This window comes from Neolamprologus brichardi, chromosome 6 (genome assembly GCF_056152115.1).
Source record: "Neolamprologus brichardi isolate AB-2024 chromosome 6, ASM5615211v1, whole genome shotgun sequence".
NCBI lineage: Eukaryota > Metazoa > Chordata > Actinopteri > Cichliformes > Cichlidae > Neolamprologus > Neolamprologus brichardi.
Window position 1 is genome coordinate 19,478,919 of NC_142109.1, and position 24,215 is coordinate 19,503,133.

At 38.3% G+C, this 24,215-nt stretch overlaps 2 protein-coding genes across 2 annotated transcripts; both read left to right on the forward strand.

Annotated features, from left to right (window-relative positions):
* Positions 1 to 13,442: 13,442 nt before the first annotated feature.
* LOC118453961 (uncharacterized) lies at positions 13,443 to 14,898 on the forward strand. Its single transcript, XM_087842537.1, has 4 exons — positions 13,443 to 13,827; positions 14,317 to 14,448; positions 14,583 to 14,644; positions 14,779 to 14,898. Exons 1-4 carry the CDS (start codon positions 13,443 to 13,445, stop codon positions 14,896 to 14,898), a joined length of 699 nt encoding a protein of 232 aa, XP_087698663.1.
* Positions 14,899 to 22,411: 7,513 nt separating this feature from the next.
* LOC148102528 (uncharacterized) lies at positions 22,412 to 23,893 on the forward strand. Its single transcript, XM_087842414.1, has 4 exons — positions 22,412 to 22,806; positions 23,288 to 23,425; positions 23,567 to 23,625; positions 23,774 to 23,893. The coding sequence occupies exons 1-4, from the start codon at positions 22,428 to 22,430 to the stop codon at positions 23,891 to 23,893; spliced, it is 696 nt and encodes a 231-aa protein (XP_087698540.1). The 5' UTR covers positions 22,412 to 22,427.
* The last annotated feature ends 322 nt before the right edge of the window (positions 23,894 to 24,215 follow it).

Here is a 24,215-nt window from a genome sequence, read left to right on the forward strand (position 1 = left end):
ACCAAAGGTGATGAGACGGCTTACAGGGAGGCGGTCAGCACCCTGACCCACTGGTGTCAAGACAATCATCTTACCCTCAACATTGCAAAGACAAAGGAGTTGATAGTGGACTTCCAGAGGTGCAGAGAAGTACACACCCCCATCACCATCAACGGCGCTGCTGTGGAGAGAGTGAGCAGCTTCCGGTGCCTTGGTGTACATCTGGCTGAGGATCTTACGTGGTCAGGACACATAAACAAAACAGTGAAGAAGGCGCAGCAGCGCCTCTTCTTTCTCAGGAGAAGTCGACAACTTCAGTCAACTTCTCCTGACTGAAGTTTGGTCAGTTTACAGCATCCCGACATGCGATAGCATTTGTCCCTCATCATCGGGAACCCTTATGTTAACTTTTATCGAGTGGAAAAAGTTAGCGTTCATCCTCTAGCTTCACTGTGTTTGTTAGGCTAACATAGCTGTGTCCCAAGGGCTGTTGCTGGGCATACAAAGGTTATACAAAAATCATACAGTGAAGTTCTAACCACCTACATCTAAATGTGATAGTTAACAACAATTTTCCCATTACATTACCAGCAAAAGTTTCTTGACCAAGTACTAAGTCATGTTTTTGCTTATTTTACTCTGACATGCAAATCAGTTTATAAGTTTTATTTAATGTGGGTTTTTTTTCCTGGGTTTGGGTTGGTATTCAGTCTCTCTCCATTAAAATGAAACTACCATAAGATTTTAAGACTGTTCATTGCTTTGTAAATGAACAAAGTTACAAATTTAGCAGGCAATCAAATAATAATCTTCAACACTGTATATCTTTTTAAAACTAGCTTAATGCTATAGTCTTAACAGAGAGATATTATCAGTTTCTCTTTAAACATTTTCATGTAGCAAGTGTAATATGTCTGCTATTAAAATAAAGTTAATAAAATATTTCACCTATTTTATTGTTTGTGACTATTTTGCACGTTCCTTAGTGATGGTGGCATGGACTATTGTGTCACTGCCTGGCCTTTGCATTTACTACTCTTACCACACACCTTACCACTGTTTTCCTGTCCTCATACATGTCCTGTACCACATATCACATATTTCTCTGCCAGTCCTGACTTCCCTAGGTTATGGTATCGTTTCACTAGATCCACAAAGACACAATATAAGTCCTTCTGACCTTCACTACACCACCAAGTGTCCTTGTCCTCTTTCCAGAGGATTCGACTTTTGTCAAAGAAGAAAGATACTGCCCCCTCCCATCCCCCCACCCCCTCCCTCCACTTTTAAACATAGGACACACATGGGACGAGCGACTATTAAAATATAACGGGAAACATAAACACAGAGACAAAACCCAGACTCAAGACATACAACTAGACACAAGGAAAGGGTAACAAATATAGAGACATGACTAAGGACTAACATTACAAGACATGAACCAAGAACTAACTAAACTCAGAAGCACGAGAGAATAATATACAGTATCTCACAAAAGTGAGCCTTCACATTTTTGAAAATATTTTATTACATCTTCTTGTGGGACAACAGCAGGTGCAAATGACGAACAGGTGTGTTGAATTTGATGTTATTGCTCTCATACTCTCTCACAGTGGTCACTGGAAGTTTAACATGTCACATCATAGGAAAGTGTTCTCTGAAGATATGAAAAAAGAATTGTTACTCTACATAAAGATGGCCTAGGCTATAAAAATATTGCCAACACCATGAAAATGAGCTACAGCATGGTGGTTAAGACCATACAGCAGTTTAACTGGACAAGTTCCACTCATAACAGGACCAAAGAAGTTGAGTGCATGTGCTCAGCATCATATCCAGAGTTTTTCTTTTGAAAATAGATGTATGAGTGCTGCCAGCATTGCTGCAGAGGTTGAAGGCTTGAAGGGTCAGCCTGTCAGTGCTCAGATCATATGCCTCATGCTGCATCATGTCCCAGAAGAAAGCCTCTTCTAAAGATAATGCACAAGAAAGCCCACAAAAAGTTTGCTGAAGAGACTAAGGACATGGATTACTTGTGGTCTGATGAGACCAAGAAAATGTATTTTGTTCAGATGGTATCAAGGGTATGTGGGGGCAACCAGGTGAGGAGTATAAAGCCAAGTGTGTTTTGCCTACAGTCAGCCATCCCATCATCTTCACTCCAAATACTGTATACAGTGGCTTGCAAAAGTATTCAGCCCCCTTGAACTTTCCCACATTTTGTCACATTAAAGCCACAAACATGAATCAATTTTATTGGAATTCCACGTGAAAGACCAATACAAAGTAGTGTACACGTGAGAAGTGGAACAAAAATCATACATGATTCCAAACATTTTTTACAAATAAATAACTGAAAAGTGGGGTGTGCGTAATTATTCAGCCCCCTGAGTCAATACTTTGTAGAACCACCTTTTGCTGCAATTACAGCTGCCAGTCTTTTAGGGTATGTCTCTACCAGCTTTGCACATCTAGAGACTGAAATACTTGCCAATTCTTCTTTGCAAAACAGCTCCAGCTCAGTCAGATTAGATGGACAGCGTTTGTGAACAGCAGTTTTCAGATCTTGCCACAGTTCGGTCCATAAGGGGTTGCCACGGGTTAGAAAATTTCATGTCAATATCTCTCTTCATTGAGATTGATAGCAATGATGACACCCCAAACCCTCACAATTTCTCCACCAAAAGCTGTTACCTTATCAGTGCAACAATCAGCAGAGTTGACTCTGTCTTCTCCACTCTTTGACCCAACAGCCATAGGCAAACACAAGGAGGATAACTTGGGAAAAATCAAAAGAAAATAATCAAAAGCTGGCATGACTAGTTACCACTGAGATAGCTGTAATAGAATAGAATAGAACAGATCTTTATTGTTACTGTTACAAGTATAATGAAACACAGTACCATAACAATGTGGCAAAGATTGGAAGATGAAGGGGTGACTTAATGGGCAGCATGATGAGGAGATTGGCAAATCTGTCAATCCTGCCAGCTGCAGTGGCATGACTAAAGGAATCCCTGAGGCAGGGGAGACACCAGCAAGGACCTCAAAGTGGAGAGACAGAGAGGAAGAAAGAGGTTAAAGTACAGAGTGAATGGTGCCTTTGCATGGAACATGCTACCTTATCACCAAACTGGACTTTTAAAAACTCACTTGAAAATCAATTTTTACATTTTCATATTTGAAAAGACTGAGTTTTTATAAATGTTTTAAAATAGAATTAAAAATGTATTGTTTATGTGTGACAAAAAATGACAGCTACACTCAGATAATTTCCAGTTGTTGTTGTTGTTTTTTCTCTAATCAATCATTAGTCATATTTTCTTCAATGTACAGTAAATATTAATGTGCTCAATGTACAATACTCAAATAATAACAATGTTCAAATATCTCACTGAAAGAAGTTAAAGGACAATACAAAGGTGAAACCCAAAAGGTTTGGCCGAGTAAAGCTTACAGGAAAACCACCACTTTGCCTTAATGCACTGCAAAGTAGTGCAAATCATCTGATCTAGCATGCTGTCACTGGACATGTTGTTTAGTATCACGCTAAGCTTATACCACAACAGAGGCACTGCAGGCACTGCAAAGTATCATTGTTACTTTGCAAAGTATCGTGTATCATGCTTGTTAACTGTTCCTGAATAAATTCCCAGAAGCATTGTCAACAAAATCACCTACCCCCCACCCACATCTACATATAGCACCTTCTTCCTGTCCACCTTCTTTGCATCAAATGGCCAAAACCAAAAACCAAAAATTAAAACTTCATTTGATTCATTTCAGTCTTATTTATATAGCGCCAAATCACAACATTTCCTCAATGTGCTTTATTGTAAGTTAAAGACCCTACAGTAATATGAAGAAACATGCAGCCGGAACACATGATCAGGGATTAGCTGGGCTGGTTCCAGTGCAGATGGCAGTTTGGCTGGTTTAACCAAGTGGATAACATTAGAGAAGCAATCAACAATAGTTAGAATAATCATGTTTCCTTTCAAGTATGGGAGGCCAGTGATGAAATGCAAGTCTATGTGAGACCAAAGCCGCCTGGCAATCAGAAGTGGCCAGAGGAGTACTGCAGGTGGAGAACTGACATATTTATTCTGGGCACAAACTTGACAGGCTGACACATATTTATGGATGTCTTTTACAAGAGTAGGCCACCAGAACAAGTGTTAAAGGAAGTTTATAGTGCAGTCTTTACCAGGATGGCACATGGACTTCACAGTATGTCCCCATTGGATGACATGGGACTGAACTGAGGAAGGTACAAAAAGAAGATAGTACCTGGGTGTGGTTTACAATGCTAAGCATTTGGTACCAGAGACTCAATCTTCCAGGATAGTGACATAATGATACAGGAGGGCGTCATGATTGTGGGTTTCTCTGCCATGGTGTCAGAAAATTAGAATTAGCAGGACATGGTGTTGGGTTTCACGTTCTGGGAACTGCTTTGATAAGTAGTAGCAAAATTGAATTGAGCACAGAAGAGGAGGTTCTTGCGGTTGGTCCAGACAATGGGTGTTCAGCCCTCTCCAGGCAGTGGTACCAATCCTTGACCACCAGAAGTTCCTAATCTTACATGCTATAATTGTGATCTGCAGATAAAAAGAAAGCACATGGAGCAGGAGCAGAAATCAATTAAGTAGCTTTCTTGCCATAATATTATTACTCACTGGCCGTTCTGTCTCAGGTGTTCCACCAGAGAGAGGTGAGTAGGACAAAGTTGCACCTCACTCTTTGTTTCTCCTTCAACGGTTTCAGACTCATCTGGAGTTCTACCTCCTCTCCACAGCTCTCTCAACAAAGAGAGCTGTGGAGAGGAGGTTAAATCAGTCTCTTTTTTTTTTTGAAAATGGAAAAAGAAGTTAAATGATGGTCAAGGCTCAGTCATTGTAAGTTACATTGCAAACTGTCTTTTATTTGATTGTAAAAAAGCTTTTCTTCAAGTGTCATCTTGAGAAGAACTTTCATCTTTACATCTAGACCATCACATAACATTACACCAATAGAAAACAACCACAGAATACAGTTCCTTTCAACAAGCCAATCACAACTTACGTTTCCTTTAATGGAAAAATATGAGCAGGTCATAAGATCCGAGAGTCAAACCAGTTTTAGTGTCTTTTAACTACAGGTCACCGTCACACATGGACAGACTTCACATAATTCTTGTCCTTCTTTTAGGTAATATTTTGGATGGGTAAACTTTGTTAAACTCTGTTGAACTGAAATTTTGAAGGAAATTTGAACTAATAATTCTGTTTTACAATTTACATCAACTTACGTACTTGATTAGAAGACTTTTGTCCAAAAGACGTTTGTACTGTGTTTATTTTTCAGGAGGCAATTGCATTTCTGGATCAGTGGTGGAGAGGGCAGTGAGATCAGGAGACAATATTACTCTGTACTGTAACTGTAAAACATCAAGTAAGGAATTTCTTGTGTGGTACAGAAACTGCACCCATGAAAATCAACCTTCTCTTGTTCTAAAACTAGAAGAGGATTCATGGAAACCCACCACTGACCAAGCAACTTTGGTGAATTCCCTATCTCGGTTCCACTTTGTAAAGAACCAGTCGTCTGGATCCTATGATCTGCTGATCATAAATATTTCTTATTCTGATGAGGGCCTCTACTACTGTGGAACTGGGAAGCGCAAGGTGGAACAGACTTCAGTAATCAATCTCAAATATATTTACAGATACGGCAGCATTACAACAAGGATTCTAATTAGTAAGTACTGTGGTGTGATTTATCATTATTATTATTTTTTATTATTATTAGTAGTAGTATTAGAAAAAGTAGCAGTTTAGTATTAGTAGTAGTTCTTTGTGTTCAGTGGAGAATTATATGTTTGATATATAATTATATTTGATTCTCTTTAAAATAGCCTTTAAAGGATAATGATGTTTAGAAAGACTTATGTAATATGAAAATATTAACAAAAAACACAGCACAGACCTAACTGAAAAATATTTGTGAACAATTTAGATTCGAGTAACCAACACTACTCAACTTCAACTGATTGCCTGACTACACCAGACTGTAGCATGTGTTGGAAACTGCTATTCATCCTGTGTCCAGCATCTGCTGTTTTCTCCTTTTTTGTCTCTCTTCTTGTTCATCACATCTGCCAGAAAAACGGTAACTGCAAAATATAACACTTTTATTCAATCCATCCTTCAGTTCATTCAACCACTTTTATAACTGATTCAATCTGTTATTATAACGTTCTCTAAAAACTTCAAATATTTGTAATCATATTAGAAATTGTTGGAAAATAGATGCTATATTTAAGTATTGAATGAATGAATGTGCCTGTATTTGTCACTTGCGGTTGCTTGCAGCGAAATTGAACATTGTGTGTTGTTGGATGTTTTTGTAATGATGTTGTATTTATTTCTGGGATTGAAAGTTGATCAGCAAAAACCCGAAATGAGTGGAAAAGCCAGGAGAAATCAGGTAAATTGCATTAGTATCCAATTTCTGTTATATTTTCAGGGTTTTTTTTCATTATTAATTCTACAAACAAAAACTTTCAAAAAAGTTTTTAATGGATTAAAGTCAGTAGCAACTATAGATGCTGACATTTTTACATACAAATTTTATACACACGGCAAATTTATTGTTAGTAATTTCTAACAATTACTCAACACCTTCATGCAATGACAAATCAAAATTATGGTTTGTTTTCTTAATAATAGGCATTTCCATCTCTTAGTGCAGCCATTTTTCTATCTTTATGCTTAAGAACGAATACAGGTTTCACCATTTACAGTGCTTGTACTATCTTTATGCACCAATATACAGAATTATGTTTAACAGTGACTTACAGAAAGTCAAAGTCATTGCAATCATTAATTAATCCTTAATTAAAATGCCCATTCACAGGATGAAGATGTGTTTTACGCTACAGTGAAAACCAGTCAAGCAACACAAAGACCAAAGAAAAGGATTACCTATAGTTCTGAATTCTGTACTTATTCTGCCATCAATACCTCTACAGTTTAGATATAAAAAGGTCAAAATTGTTTGAGAAATTTTTGTATTTTTCACCACACAAAGTTGAGCAGTGACTAAATTTAAAAGTTTCTCTTCTCAATGAACTTTAAACTGGTTGAGGTTACATTTAAGATGTATACAACAATGGGTTAATGATGTGACATTACCAGAGTTGTTAGCTTTAACATAGGGATTTATAACAGGCCTTTGCTTTTAATCAATTCACTAAATAAATGCTGTAGTAATTCTGTTGCATTCTTGTGTTGATAAGTTACCATATCAGTATCCCAGTTGCTACAGATACATAAATGCTTAGTACAGACTCTTCCATATCATTAAGTGTATGGAGTAAGGGTGAGAATAATAAATAAATATGTTTTTTTAAGATTAAACATATATGGGGGCACTTCAGAATTTTAACCTAAATTGACCTTCATATTAGAAAATTGACAAAGATAGTTACCCCTACCCTCTTAGAAGTGTGTCTGGTTTCACAGGTCAGAGCAGATTTCATTTCTAAGTGTAAACACAAAGAATAAAATAGTACACATCTTTAGTCCCCAAGTGCTAATTTATAGCTCATGATTTGTTACCATTTGGTATCTAAACTTATGATTACAATATACGATGAATCTTAAAGGAAAATTGAGAGACCAATAACCCCATTGCCAAATATTAGAGAAATATTAGATTTAATAATTATGTGAACTTTTGAAGTGACTGTGTACAAAGTATTTACATTGATCAGTGCCAAAGTGCTTGCTCATAGGGGGTCATATGATTGTTGGGTTTTTCTCTGTATCTATGAAGCGCCTTGAGGCGACTTTTGTTGTGATTTGGCGGTATATAAATAAAATTGAATTGAATTGAATTGAATTGAATCAGCTGAAATATTTACAGTAATTCCAGCCTGTTTCACTTTTTGCCCTTCATGTGCCTCAGAAAGAAATCTAACATGTAAAACTGCAGACTGTAGAAGACCTCTGATGGTGCCCTCTGGATTAGACCATGATTTTAATAGGAGATGTGTTATAGTCTCTATCATAGGAGCTGGTGATGTTGTAATTAATTAAGGTATTTGGAAGAACAGAATCTCAGCGGTGATAGGGATTAGGGAAGGACTAGTCTAGACAGTGGTGGTGGAGATGAAGATTGGCTTGACTGGAGGAGAGTAACAAGGGAGAGGTGGAGATGGGGAGAGATGGGTTGCATGAGGGCGTCTGCAAGGGAGAATTACAGATAAACAGACAGATTTAAAGTACATGGAGTGGAGGCTGATTGGCTCGAAGAATGTGGTATGATAGGATTAGACCAGTGATGTCAAAATGAGTTTGAGAGTGTGTGAAAGTGGAAATGATGTAATGCTTAGATTATCTACCAAACACCTGTGAAGCAGACAAAAGTGTGACTACAGAGCTTCCCTATTGAACTTATATATAAGCTTCATTATGAGATGTTTTTGGAAGCAGATGTGCGTACATTTTTTTGTTTGGGTGATTACTAAAAAAAGTAATGCATTCCACATTACATTTTCTTTAAAGTAATGTATTGCTTTTTTTTAGTAAGGACATATATAGTAATTAGTAAATAGATTTTGAAAACAGTCTTTATTCATATATTCGCTTAAAAATAAAGTCAATGTTAGTTATTACTTTTTCCCTTTTTATAATTTTTGCTTCTCCATGATATTAAAGTTGTTGTGGTAGTTAAACTGTTCTCATGTAAATATATGTTTTATTTTTTTCAATTATTTCAAATGGTTTCTAGCATTTTAAAGTCAGGTTAAACTTTGGTTAAACAATAGTATCTATATTATAAAACTTTCTGTGATTTTTCTGTGTTTGATTATTATAGGAATTACAGTGTTTATTATTTGAAGCAGCAGTTGTTTTCTTGTCACAGTTTTTCAAAAGATTGCGGGGGGGGGGGGGGGGGGGTGATCATACTACAGGTCTATATACAATGTCCTTTGTATTTCACTCTACTTCTCACTCTATCTCTAAGGGAGAGGCCAGCCACCCTTTGGAGGAAGCTCATTTCCGCCGCTTGTATCCGCGATCTCGTTCTTTCGGTCACTACCCACAGCTCGTGGCCATAGGTGAGGGTAGGAACGTAGATCGACTGGTAAATTGAGAGTTTCGCTTTTACACTCAGCTCCCTCTTCACCATGACGGACCGGTGCAGCGTCCGCATCACTGCGGCCGCAGCACCAATCTGTCTGTCGATCTCCGGCTCCCTTCTCTCACTCGCGAACAAGACCCCAAGATACTTGAACTCCTCCACTTGGGGCAGGAACTCATCCCCGACCCGGAATGGGCACTCCACCCTTATCCGGCTGAGAACCATGGCCTCAGATTTGGAGGTGCTAATCCTCATTCCCGCTGCTTCACACTCAGCTGCGAACCGTTCCAGTATGAGCTGGAGGCCATCACCCGATCAAACCAACAGAACCACATCATCTGCGAAAAGCAGAGATGAGATTTTGAGGCCACCAAAGTGAAAGTACTCTGCCACTTGGCTGCACCTAGAATTCATGTCCATAAAAATAATGAACAGAATCGGTGACAAAGGGCAGCCCTGGCGGAGCCCATCACCCACCAGGAACGAGTCCGACTTATTGCGAACCAAGCTCTTGCAACGGTTGTATAGGGATCGAATGGCCCGTAGCAATGGGCCAGACTCCCCATACTCCAGCAGCACCTCCCGCAGCACCTCCCACAGGACACCCTGAGGGACACGGTCGAATGCCTTCTCCAAGTCCACAAAACACATGTAGACTGGTTGGGCAAACTGGTTGGGAGTGTGATCCCCCTGTAGTTGTTACACACCCTCCGGTCCCCCTTCTTAAAGATGGGGACCACCACCCCGGTCTGCCAGTCCAGGGGTACTGCCCCTGATCTCCACGCAACATTCTAGAGGCGTGTCAACCAGGACAGCCCTACAACGTCCAGAGCCTTCAGGAACTCGGGGCGGACCTCATCCACACCAGAGGCTCTGCCACCAAGGAGTTGTTTAACTGCCTCAGTGACCTCGCCCCTGGAAATTGGCGGGTCATCCCCCTCATCCCCAGACTCTGCTTCCTCCTCAAAAGACATGTTAGTGGGATTAAGGAGGTCCTCAAAGTATTCCTTCCACCGCCCGACAGTTTTCTCAGTCGAAATCAGCAGCACTCCGCCAGCACTACACACAGTGCTGGTAGAGCACTGCTTTCCCCTCCTGAGACGCCTGACGGTTTGCCAGAATCTCTTCAAGGCAGTCCGAAAGTCTTTTTCCATGGCCTCTCCAAATTCCTCCCACACCCGAGTTTTTGCTTCAGCCACTGCCCAAGCAGGCATTCCGCTTGGCCTGTCAGTACCTGTCAGCTGCCTCCAAAGTCCCACAGGCTAACTAAGCCTGATAGGACTCCTTCTGCAGCCTGGTGGCTCCCTTCACCTCTGGTGTCCACCATTTGGTTCAGGGATTACCACCATGACAGGCATCAACCACCTTGCGGCCGCAGCTCAATGCAGCAGCTTCGGCAATGGAGATGCTGAACATGGTCCATTCGGACTCAATGAACCCAGTTTACCTCGGAATGCAATTGAAGCTCCGCCGGAGGTGTGCCTTGAAGATCTCGTGGATTGGGGCCTCTGCTAGGCGTTCCCAGCACACCCTCACTATGCGTTTAGGTGCATTGGGTCTGTCCAGCATCCTCCCCCGCCACCTGATCGAACTCACCACCAGGTGGTGATCAGTTGACAGCTCAGCCCCTCTCTTTACCCGAGTGTCCAGAACATATGGTCGCAGGTCTGGTGATACGATTACAAAATCGATCATTGACCTGCGGCCTAGAGCGTCCTGGTGCCACGTGCACTTATGGACACTCTTATGTCCAATAACCAATCAGTACTCTGAACTGCCACTCAGCGCATAAGCGCAGATGACAGTTAGGACCCCCTGGGTCGGGAAATGCAGGGCACAGGGAACAAACCCTCTCATCCACCTGGAAGAACCCCAATGTACTGGCAGCAAGCCGAGGGGATATTAGAATACCCACCCCAGCCCGCCGCCTCTCACCAGGGGTAACTCCAGACTGAGACAGATTCCAGCCCCTCTCCAGGAGACTGGTTCCAGAGCCCAAGCCATGCGAAGAGGTGAGCCCGACTATATCTAGCCGGTACCTCTCAACCTCACGCACTAACTCAGGCACCTTCCCCACCAGAGAGGTGACATTCCATGTCCCAATTGCCAGTCTTTGTAGCCGGGGAGTCCTCCAGGGCCTCCGCTTCTGGCCGCCGCCTGGCACACAATCCACCTGACCCCTACGGCGCCTTCTGCAGGTGGTGGGCCTGCGGGAGGATGGGCCCATGTCCCCTTTTTGGGCTGTGCCCGGCCGGGCCCCATGGACTAAGCCCGGCCACCAGACGCTCGCCCTCGGGCACCCTCCCCGGGCCTGGCTCCAAGGCGGGGCCCCGGTAACCCTGCAACCCTGTCCCGGGCAGAGTAAACTGTTCCCTCTATGTTTTTCTCATAAGGGTCTCCTGAATCGCTCTTCGTCTGGTCCCTCACCCAGGGCCAATGTAGTTTTTTTTACTTATAGGCCTTATAAGCCTATACTGGTGTTTTTAAAAGTCATGTTTGACTTCATGGTTTCTGAGATACTCAGAACTCAAATTGCACTACTTTATATAGTTTATTTTGATCCACATGCTGTTTTCTTTGCAAATTTGCATTATAGAATTTGTTTAGTTTTTTCTGCAGTATATAATTGGTGTATCTCAAAAATAAAATTATGAAGACACTCAAAATAAATTTGTTGTTGTAAACTCTTTTTTGCAACTTTTTTATATTTAAAGTTTTGAGGGATAAACCTCTGAAATGTCTCTAAGTAAAAATATATGTAAAAAAACAAAACAAAAACGATTTTCAATTTTTTTGTAGTCTATTGCGCTTTTTTGCAATTTATGTAGTTACTATGGACTTAATGCATACATATTATTAAAATTTTGGTTTATAACAGTTGTATTGATGTATAGCGACTTGAAATGCTCTGGCGGACTTGGTTCTATGGTAGGTCTTAAAGGGATTAATGGTAAATGGACTGATTCTTATATAGCGCTTTTTTACTCTCCCTGAGTACTCAAAGCACTTAATACAACACACCAATTTATTATCTTAATCTCCAGTCATAGAGGCCTGGGGTCCATTTATTGAATCCCAACTGGTTGCTGAGTAGTTACTAGCTGGTCTAAAACCGAAAACCTCCTTACTTTGGTTGCTTGTAGGTTGCTGTGAAAGATGCCCTCTTTATGGGAAAAGAAATCCCCAAGTGGTGGTGAAACTGATAAGAGTGGACCACAAAATGGAAAGCTAAATGTTCTCCATTTCCTTTCATTTACCTTTTCACAGTTACCACTACTTAATGAATAGTTGGTAAATGTTTGCAAGTCTGCATCTTCCATGCAAAGTACAAAGGTTTGCAGCAATTTGCGTGTAAGTAAAGCAATCACGAAGAAGTCTCTGGAGAAACACCTCTTTGTGACTGATTTCACCTAGCAACAGTCAGCACCCACTCATCGACCAGATGGGGGAATACACATTTCACCTGACAGATTTCATGGCTGGTGTGACTAAGGCCTTAACTGTCTAATCAGCCTGATCAATGTGTTTGATGCAAAGGCATTGGAGTGTAGAAAAAACAAAAAGACAAAATGTTAGCAAAGAGAAGGCTTTATACAGAACGTTGAGATCATGGAGAGGCAATCATCATCTCCTGCCATGAACAGAACAACCAAAATCAGCACAGATGCAAATGCTCCTTGTTAGAGGAGTTTCTGTTTGTTTTTGTCTTTTATGGTGGATTTCATCTGTATGGTTTTCTACATACTTTAAGCAATTCAAACAAAATTATATAATACTTGTGCTTAACTCAAAGGTCTTTTATATACCCTAACATGCATGTCTGTAATGGTTTTGAGCAAAGCAGAAAAATTATTTTATGCAAGGCTCGGAAAATTATATTTGAAGTTCACTTTCTGTACTATCTGTCAAAATTATCTTTAACATTCATTCCAAAAACATCACTTGTTATTGCACCAATAGAAAACAACCACAAAGAAAATGTTCCATTCAGTCGACCAATCATAACTTCCACTTCCTTTAATGGAAAAATCTGCTTGGGTCGTTGCATTTGTCAGTAAGACTTGTTGAGCTGCCTTTTAACTCCTGTTCATTATCACACATGGATATGATGCATGTTTTTCTCATTATTCTTTTTGGTAATTAATGTGATCATTTTCAAGATTTATTGATATTTCGTCCTATTTGACATTGAACTAATGTTGTAAAGTATGTCTGTTTTATTGTGATTTTGTATAAAGCTGTGCATGTTTTAACCTCTTCTAATGTTTTTGTGTATAGGTCCCGTAGGAGCTTTAACTTCTAGTCATAATTTGACCAGTGGAACAGTGTTGGAGATGATGGTCAGACCAGGAGAAAACATAACTCTCTACTGTGACTGTAAAACTTCAACTGGAGAATTCATAGTGTGGTACAGGAATTGCTCTCATGAGAAACAACCTTCTCTTGTTCTAAAAACAAAGCTTGAGCAAAGACAATATAAACCAGGTATTGATTACCAAAACTTTCTAAATCCATTCCCTAATTTCCATCTTGTGAAAAATCATTCCTCTCAATCCTATGACCTGCTGATCACAAACATCACTGATTCGGATGAGGGCTTCTACTACTGTGGAACTGAACAGTCTAAGGTGAAGGAAAAAGAAACTATTAATCTTGAATGCCTTTATAGATATGGAAACCTCACCACAAAGATCCTACTTTGTAAGTATTCTAGTGTGAGTCATCAATAAATGATCTGTCTGCTTATTACAACAATTTAACATGAATATAATGGTAAAAATACAAATACAGAAATAAATAAACATAGAAATAAAACAAATGTTTATGTTTAATAATTTTTTAAGATATATTCTTCCTTCAGAATAATTTGCCAGGCTTTTACTACAGCTTCATCTATTTTTCTTGCTTCATTGTAAGAAAAATAGGTATTCAGGTGACTGAAACAGACACTGCAGGATATTCTTTTTCTTAATTTTCAAAAACTACTGGGTGCCTATTATTATATGTTATAGTTCATTTTCCTTCTGTACTACCTTTGGCTGAATCTGAGCAGAAAGTTCATTGCTATATGTTTCACATGTTTGTCATTCTGGTACAGGTTGGTCTTTGTAATGCAACTAACAACGTCATACTTAAAATTATCCCCAGATCTTCTACCTGAATAATTTAGGGGGAAAAAAGACTAATTTCAAAGCTTTTTTTACTCAGACCCCCGTGAGCCTCAAACCACGCAAAAAGACTGTGGTATATGCTGGATGCTGCTCTTCTCTCTGTGTCCAGCTTTTGTGGCCCTCTCATCTCTGCTATGTTCTCTTTTGATATATTACCATCACAAGACAGGTAACCGCTCTGTGTCATTTGTACAACAAGATTTTTCATCACTTTAGTTCCATGATCATTTGACCATCACAGAGTTTTGTCTAGTAAAAGAAAAGAGCCTTTGTACATTTTACATTTTTTTTAAATGTTCGTAGCTAAGAAACCTCCGGCTGATGAGAAAAGATATGAGAGCAGAGACCAGATGAGAAGAAATCAGGTCATATATCATATTTATTGTCTTTTCTACAGCTTGATTTTTTTTATAGTAATGACACAAAGCTATTTAGCTCTAAAATGCATTTATCATTTGTCAGTGCTTGATGATAATTCTAAATAATTATGAAATTTTAGAATGAAGATGTGTGTTATGCAGCACTGGAAATCCAGCCAGTATCTCAGAGACCAAAGAAGAGGATCGCCCAGAGTTCAGATTTCAGTGCCTACACAACCATGAATAGTTTTCACATGTAATGAACTCTTTTTTTCCTCAGTATGCTTACTAAGTATTGTTGATAAGTAGTCTGTGCTACCAGATCTGATAAGGAAAGATTATGTAAGATTATGGTCTTTTTCCCCAAAAAATCAATGTAAGGAAGTCATTACCTCCACAAGAATTCTAATGCTTAGATATTTAAAAATAATAAATATTTACTGTGTTAGCAAAGTTTTTAAAATTGTGACTTGGTATTATAGTCATTAACTTGGAAATATCATTTTAACTTCTTAATCCTCCTATAACAAACCCTTAGTATTTATGTGATCATTGTAATACGTCTATGTGCTGTGCTTTAAAACAGTGAATTTTCAGATACACTGTAGGCTACAATATTTTTCAAACCTAATAAAGTTCATTAAAATGTAACCTATTTTAATTGTGAATATTTTGCATTTCCATTACTGATCGACAGCCTACCGTGAATGATTTGACTCACACAAAAAAGAATATAAAACAAAAGGCCCAGGCCAAAAGAAATTTAACATACTATCATACCAGTTGTATTAATTTCTAAATGGTTCTTTTACAGATTCATATATACTACTCAGAAAACCTACAGTTTTTGGACATTTTTGTGTCATTTTGAAGACTAATAGATATCTATGTTAATTTAACATTTCATATCCAACTCTACCATTTGGTGCTGTGTGTATAGAGGGAGATGTGCTGAACCACCATCTTGCACTGCATTAAGCACCACATCTGTCCTCATCCGCACCTATCTGCTTGATAGTGTTGCTTTCAGATTTGTCCAAGTGGCTTTGTTGGCCTACCTTGTGGTTATGATGTGGTTGGGGACAGGATGGCCCTTGGCAAACATGGTTCAACTACAAACATTATGTCTTAAATGGTCGTAGTATGATAGCAAGATCTGTACTCTAGATGAAATAGATTTTCAAGCACTTTCAGTCAAATGTTGTGCAAAGCAATAACATTTGATTGTCAACTAACTTTGAAAGGCAGAGCTTCTCAGAAGTAATGATTGGGGGAGGTTCACCAATCTACAAAAATCTGCATCTACAAATTGTGGAACAATTTCCTCAATGTCCTCAATCCATAATATCACCCAGAGAGTCTAAGAATATGTGGAAAGTTCTATACACACATGAAAATGCTTAAAATAAATATTGATTGCCAACGATCTTTAGGCAGCATTACATTAAGAACAGGCATAATTCTATTATGGAAATCATTGTAAGGGGTCAGGAACACTTCCAGAAATTATTGTCTATTAGCACAATTCGCAGTGCCATCCACAAATGCAGATTAAAACTTCTCTATATCAAAGCTCATTTAATATTAACTGATGCAAAATTCTTCTATAGTCAGATGAATTAAAGTTTGCAATCATTTTTGGAAAACATGAACACAACATCCTCCAGACTAACAAGGATAGGGAGATGGACAGTTAAGCTGATAGGACATCCAAAGTTATAAGATCTTGCTCTTAGTCTAAACTCAAACATGCTGCTCCAGAACCATGTACTAAAAAGGAAGTTCAGCACAGCTAAGTTATTTTTACGTTTTCTGGATTCACTTACCCTGATATTGACAGTCAGGATAACTGGTCACATGAAGCAGTTTAATAACTCGTTAACTTAACCCAGGGTTTCCCATACACATTCACATGAAATAGGTGGTGTTGATAAGTGTACTGGCAACAAAGTGGCTGATTTTACAAAGAAAGATAAAACTATATTATGAGAAAAATATGAAGCGATTAAGCACATAACACCAATTTAAATTAGCACTGCTGCTGTAGATAAATTAGTGACATGAGTGTATGTTGCAGACTGGAAAAGAGTTGGTATATTGATGAAGTTTAGCTAATTTAAAGGCAGGATTGATAGCTAGCAAAACATAACATTTATTAATTATAATTAATTATTTATTAATTATTCTTTCAGCGTCAACCTCACTGCTCTTTGTTGGTCTGAGAGCACATATTGATTAATATTATTATAAAAACAAATGTATGCTTAACATCTGCACGTCTGCATGTAAATTTGATGTAATGTCAGCAAGTAAATATAGCTCCTCTGTTTTAGGATCCTATATTTATGGTTATAGAACAATAAAATTGTTTTTAAAATTGCTTGCAGCCAACAGTAATGTTAAAAAATGTAAAAATCAAGTTGTTTATTAAGTTGTTTTTTAAGAATTTATATGTCTCATGATTCATCAGGGAAATGCAAAGTAGGTTTGGAAATTGCAGATTATGTGGCCCTGAAGTGAGTTTAACATTACAGACCTACCACATAGGAACAAAGGACATTTTATTATAATAACAATTACAGGACAATGTTATAATATTAGTTTTCAAGTGTTTTTATGTGTGCTTTACAAAAACAGACTAAAACTTATTTCAACACATATTTCAGATGATCAAATCCATTTGAATACTACAGAAAGCTAACACGAGTGAATTCAAAATGCAATGTCTTGATGCATGCTCAATCATCCAGGTAAGTAAATCTCCAAAAGTTGATTCTGTTCATCTGAATGTAACGTTTTCAGTGGGGGAAACGTTTCGTCACTCATCCAAGTGACTTCGTCAGTCTACAGTCAAAATGCAATGTGAAAAAGTTATCAGGCTCTAACTCAAAAAGTCATTTTCCCCTTAACCTAATAACTGGTTGTGCCATCCTTGGCAGCAAGATATATATAAATATATTACTTAAATCCGTCTACAACAGTGGTTAGGATGGCTTTTTGTTTACAACAATTCATGATGCCTATTTTTAACTAATTTTCTGTGTTTTGTCTCGTGTTACCAATCAGCTATTATCTTTAACAGAATGAAACACTGTAGCTAAGTTTATAATGAGAAAGGTTTGTTTCAAGGACATAATACAAAGAATAAATAATACTTTCTCTGTCTTGAAGCTACAACAATACAACTCTGACAGTAAAGTCAACCTCAGCCTCCTCGTCAGCCGTCAAACAGGAAACCCACAACATCAAAAAGCCCCTTACAGAGTTAAAAAAATTCCCTTGCAGAGAGTTTGACATGCATTATAGTGTACAGTTTGATTTGCTTGACATTTTATATTGAAAATATATTTTGAGAACAGAGCAAAAGTATTTAAGCGTCCCAGATCTATGCTATCCGGACATACATAACTACCTTATAAACTTCCCATCCTACTACTTGGGGGACTCTTTAAAAGCTTACAAAAGCCTGGAGGGTTACAAATGGACTCAATCTGGCTTGGCAACAAACATTCAGCTGTGGAATCTTCAAGCAAAAAAAAAACTGCATCATCACTGGAAAGGTAAGTGTCATATTATCCCAGGCGGTGTGACGTTGTTAGCGTTGTCATTTGGTTACATTAGCTTCGCTAAAACGCGTCTGGTTGTCAGTAGCTATTTTGTGTTTTTGGTGTACTTAACATTCGTAATTGTATTTATAGGTTCAAAATTCCCAAAGGCTTAATGACCCGCTGTTAAAGCCATGGGTAGTAGTGAGAAAAGACGGGGTTGTCTTGGGAGCACACTGTAACTGCACAGCTGGCCTTGGTGAGAGCTGCTCACATGTGTCAGCTGTGTTGTTCAGGACATGGCAGCATACCAGTGGAAAAAAAAGAAGAGATAGCTGTTACATCTAAGAAGTGCAAGTGAGCCATTCCAAGTGAGGAGTCTTTAAAGAAAGTGGAGTATTAGCAATACAAGGACATCCTTTTTAACAACTCTAAACAAAATAAAAAAGAGAAATCTGCAAAAGATCATCCTGGCCTCCCAGCTTTCCCACCTCTGACTGCTGCTGAGCAAGACTAACTGTATCACAACCTCTCCCAATGCCACACACAAGAGGGGAAGATCATCAAACCTAAATTAAAATTCTAAATTAATGCTATTTTTGTTATTTATATAATTCAGTGTTTTGTATTGCACATTACCACTGAAGCAAGTGGCTAGTTTGCAGATTTTTGTTCACTGACAAAGGCAATAAAACTTTTTTCTGATTTTAATTCTGATCTGTATCTGTCAATCAGGAATATGAAACGTGGTTAGTGGAAATCATTTGAGATGGATGTGAAGATCCAAAAATAGTGAGCCCAGGTCTGCCATTCTCTTATTCTGATATTTGTAGGACAAGTAAGAAAGCTTTCCCTTCAAAAGTCAAGTCACAATAAGCAAACAAAAAGTGAGAGTGTATTTTTTGGTTGAGCACATCAGTCACATCATTTTCATTTACATCACTGGAAGGGCACCACAGATTCAGATACATTTGTAAGCTCACAACATACACCCACAATCTTGTCAAGACGGGTCACATCATTTTCTCTGTCTGTCTGTGAAAGTTATGGGTACAGTGCTTTGCAAGATTGTGTACTTTTGACGGAGAACTATTACTCTTTTATATGTATCCTGAGAGAAGCAAGACATCTGGTGTTCTCCAAATCAACAGGATCCAACTGTTTCTTTCCACGAGTAAATGCTGGAATCTTTAAAACTACATCACCTGGGAGCAAATGAGATAAAAAATGACTTTTTTCTGTAATAAACTTATCACTTGTGCAACCTCCCCATTCAGAGGAGATGAAACAAATAGAACCTTGAGGTCAAATTGCAATTAAATATGTGACTGTGTGATGTGACTTGTACGAGAAGTAACACTGAGCACTGGCTAGCAATCTACTCGGTTTCTCTAGATATATTTCTAAACAATCCATGATGCAAACAGTCTTCTCAAAGCTGCTGTTCTGAAATGCATATAGCAAAGATTGTCTTAGGGATTCTCTGTCAGGCCACAACACTAGACTTGGCACCAGTCTACAATGCATCACACTGATACAGTGTTTGAAAAGTTTTGAAACAGTGGTTGAGTCAATTTTGAAATGAAGTCAAAGGACAAGTTCATTCTAAGCTCCATTAACATTAACATGTACTGCTGAAAACATGTTAAACAAGATTTAAGTTTGAGAAAAGCAGCCACAAGATGAAAAACTGTCATGAGAATTGTATATGTTGGTAAACCAGTAACAATATCAACCCCTTTCTCATTGTTATGGAAGCTCATTTCATTCAGTGTAGTGTTATTCGTTTTTTCTTTCATCAAAACACATTTTCAGTCCTCAGAGCTTGGCATTCTTGCTCAAGAGATTGGAGGCGTTTACCACATGTTTCAGTGCTGCATAATAGAACATTCTCATGGAGAAGAGGCTGGACATAATTTCCAGGTTCTTCAGTGGTGGAGTCCTTCAAATGCTGTGAGATGGGAGTTTGGTCTGCAGTAGCTGTTATCTTGGGGATAATCACTTGGTTGACTGGTGAAAACACAAAAGAAGTATATTAAGAGAGGTATTAACGACCATGGCTCAAGAGTTGGGAGTTTGCCTTGTAATCGGAAGGTTGCTGGTTCGAGCCCCGGCTCGGACAGTCTCGGTCATTGTGTCCTTGGGCAAGACACTTCACCTACCGCCTACTGGTGTTGGCCAGAAGAACCGATGGCGCGATATGGCAGCCTCGCTTCTGTCAGTCTGCCCCAGGGCAGCTGTGGCTACAACTGTAGCTTGCCTCCACCAGTGTGTGAATGTGTGTGTGAATGTCTGGCATTATGCACAGAACGCAACCCACTGAAAACACTACCCAGATTAACAGAATCAACTTTTTGGGGCTCAGAACAGGAGGCAGCTCCAACAGTTCCTTGGGTTTGCTCATTTCTACTGGTGTTTCATCTGTGACTTTAGCCTCACTGCTCCTAAGCTTCCTTTCCAGTGGGACTCTTCTGTGTCAAGTGTCATCCTGGTAAGAATCACCCTATTTCATTTGTGTGGCGCTTGTTCTGGTGGCCATCCCTGGCCAGTAGTGATGTGTCGGTCGCGAACAAAATGGCTCTTAGAGCCGGCTCCTTATTGCGAGCCGTGGTTTGTTTGTTTTTTCCTTCTCTCACCCTGTCTCTCGCACTTTTTTTCCGCTTCACTCCGCATGCGAGCCTTGTGCTTTGCGCTGGGCAGAGGGGGGAGGGGCAGCAGTTACACTCTCAGTAGCACAGGAACAGAGCAGGAGGTAGAGAGAGAGAAAGAGAGCCAGGGACAACAATGTCACATTAGAAAGGTATAGTAATCACCACAACTATTTTCAGTTGCGGATGATAAAGGATTCAAAAAGTTTATTCATGCAGGCCTATATGACAGAGAATGTGCATCTTCTTTTTGTTTTGCATATTTTAATTTATATTGTGTTGTGGTTTGCAGCGTTTTGTGTCGTTTCATTTTAAATTTGTTTAAAAGGAAAAAGCTGAAAATTTAAATAGTTAAAAGTTGAACTGCGACTAGTTGGTTTTTTTATTATATGATTTAGTTATTACATTTTATGTAGAGTGAATAAATAAAAGTATATTTACGGTGGCCCCTACAGACAAAGCACGTACAAACTCCAAAACACATTTCTAGCGTTAACTGAACTTCCAAAACAGCTACCTAGATCACTTAAATTACACAATCGAATTCATATGTCTATTGTTTTTGTATTAATACACAAACACTCATATATATATATATATATATATATATATATATATATATATATATATATATATATATATATAAATAAACATACATATATGTATACATATGTATGTATGTATGTATATATATATATATATATATATATATATATATATATATATATATATATATATATATATATATATATATATATATATATATATATATATATATGCTAGGGGCCGTGTTGAGCTTTTGTTACCTAGTGGCTACACAAGCCAGGAATTACCAACAATTGGATTGGGTGTGTGGTCGTAACATGTAAATGAAGTTTTTTAAAGTTATTTGAATATATATATATATATTCAAATAACTTTAAAAAAGTTATTTAATTTCTATTATATATATATATATATATTATATTTATTTATTTATTTATATTATATTCTTGGTGTCACTCATTTTATTTACTGTACCTTTCCAATGTGACGGTGTTGTCTCTTGTTATTGCTCCTGGCTCTCTTTCTTTCCCTCTCCCTCCTGCTCTTGTTGTGTGCTACTGCTGTTGCGAGTGTAACTACCGCCCTGCCCCCTCAGCTCAGCGCTGAGCAGAGGGGGGAGGGGCGCAAACGCAAGGCTCTGTTTGCCGTCTCTGCTCAGCGCAAACACAAGGGGCAGCGTGAAGCGAAAAAAAAGTGAAAGAGAGGGCAGGAGAAAAAAAAACAAAACAAAACAAAAAACACGGCTCCCAAGGAGCCGGCTCGCACCGTTCACTTCAAAGATCCGTCTCTAAGAGCCATTTCGTTCGCGACCGACCCATCACTAGTTTACAGTATCTAGAGGTCATCACCAAACACGTCAGGATGCTTTTTCTTCTCACTACTCTCTTAGGTATATTATTTAATATATTATTAAAATGTATTATATTATTTAAATTTCCATATTTACTTTCTGAGCATTTAAACTATCTTGTAATGTCAATTTCATTAAAATAGTATAATTTTTGTGTTTTGTGTTTGTCTTTCAGGAGTTATCTTCTGTAGTCATGGCAAATGTCTGGACCAGAGTTATTGCTAAGAGTCAGATCTGGCGATAACATCACTCTTTACTGTGACTGCAAAAGATCAAGCCGCAAATTCATAGTTTGGTTCAGGAACTGTTCTCATGAGAACCAGCCTTCACTCATTCTGAGGACAAACTACAAATATGATCCATCATACCTTGAGGACAAAGTAGACATTCTCAATCCATTCCCTTGTTTGCATTTATTGGAAAACCAGTCTTCTGACTCCTATGACCTGTTGATCATGAACACTACTGATTCTGATGAGGGTCTCTACTACTGTGGAACTGAACAGAAGGAGATTGACACAACACTTTCTCAGAAATATATTTACAAATATGGCAACATTACAACCAGGATTCTGTTGAGTAAGTGTTTGAATCTTATTTCTGTTTGAAATAGCTTAAGTTGAGTGAAATTCATTCAAAGAATAGAATCTGAATATTCAGAATAAGAACAGCCTCCATAACTTCATCTTTGGGTGTTCAAAGAATATTCTAGCTCTAGTATTTACACTGTGAATTGCTCCTAATAAATAACCAATTTAAGTTTATGATTTAATTAAAGAAGTTAAGGCACTTAAAACAAAGAGCCTAAAGTTATCCACAAAATGAGCTGATTTGGTGTTATTTTTAAATGTAATTGCCAGTGGTCGTGTACTATATAGGTCATTTAATTGTTGTTGTTTTTTTTCTTTTAGTCATTTGAGATCTATGTTTATGTATAAACCTATATTTAAAAAATATTATTGCAATTACCACATGGGGGAAAAAAATCATGAACATGAACCATGAAAATGCATACAAATAAATTATACAAACTAATTATTGCAATTTGTGTTTGCGACAGCCTCCACCGTGACTCGTCATGACATCCACAAACCTCAGGAGGACTGTAGCGTGTGCTGGAAGCTGCTTTTCACTCTGTGCCCTTTTATTGTCGCTCTCTTCTCTCTTTTATCCTCTGTACTGTTTTACCAGCTGGTACCAAAAAATAGGTACCTGCTGTATTTGTAACTTCCATCTGTTCTAGCTGAACAACTTTGTACTTAATTTCCATCCTCAATTTATTGTATTTGTTATGTTCCATCTTTGATGTAAAATGTGCCCTCTCCTCTGTTTTCTGTAGAAAATAATACATCTCAAGATGACATGAAGACAACTGAAAGCCAAAGTCACATAAAGCAGGTAATCACCAGCGGCAGTAATTAACAGACTATCTTGGTGTTACAGTTACAATTTTCATTTTAAGTTACAGAGTGGGTTGTTTTTTTTTTTGCCTTGCTGTTTACTTACAAACTCTAATAATATAATAATAACAATTTTGAAATCTCAGGATGAAGATGTGTGTTATGCTGCCCTGGAAATTCGTCAAGCATCACAGAGACCAAATAAGAAGAAAATTCAAAGTTCAGATTTTAGCACATATTCCTCCATCAATACTTCCCAGATATAAGAACATTCACATTAAAAATTATAATACAGTAGTTTTCTACCACATTTAAGATGAAAAGCAGGTGATAGATTTGTCCCTTCTTGTTTAATCAGCTTTGCACACCAACTTTGACATGCTGTTCACAAACCCCTGATTCTATCTTGTTTTCAGTCTCTTTGGCTGAGACTAAATGAAGACCTTTGATGACTTGACATTGTTGTACTGCTTAATAGATTCCTCACAATAGACGCTGATATTTCCAGAAGTAAACTGTGTTGAATTAATAGTGGCATAAGGAGAGAATAAGGTTTTTCCTAGTTGGTTCAAAACTCCATGAAGTTGT

Excerpts from the sequence above, each read along its gene's own strand:
- LOC118453961 (XM_087842537.1), top strand. The coding sequence starts at position 13,443 with ATGATGGTCAGACCAGGAGAAAACATAACTCTCTACTGTGACTGTAAA. Across the intron at positions 13,828-14,316 it reads TTGTAAGTATTCTAGTGTGA|ACCCCCGTGAGCCTCAAACC; the intron begins GTCATCAATAAA and ends TTTTTTACTCAG. Across the intron at positions 14,645-14,778 it reads ACCAGATGAGAAGAAATCAG|AATGAAGATGTGTGTTATGC; the intron begins GTCATATATCAT and ends ATGAAATTTTAG.
- LOC148102528 (XM_087842414.1), top strand. The coding sequence starts at position 22,428 with ATGTCTGGACCAGAGTTATTGCTAAGAGTCAGATCTGGCGATAACATC. Across the intron at positions 22,807-23,287 it reads TACAACCAGGATTCTGTTGA|CCTCCACCGTGACTCGTCAT; the intron begins GTAAGTGTTTGA and ends TGTTTGCGACAG. Across the intron at positions 23,426-23,566 it reads ACTGTTTTACCAGCTGGTAC|AAAATAATACATCTCAAGAT; the intron begins CAAAAAATAGGT and ends TGTTTTCTGTAG.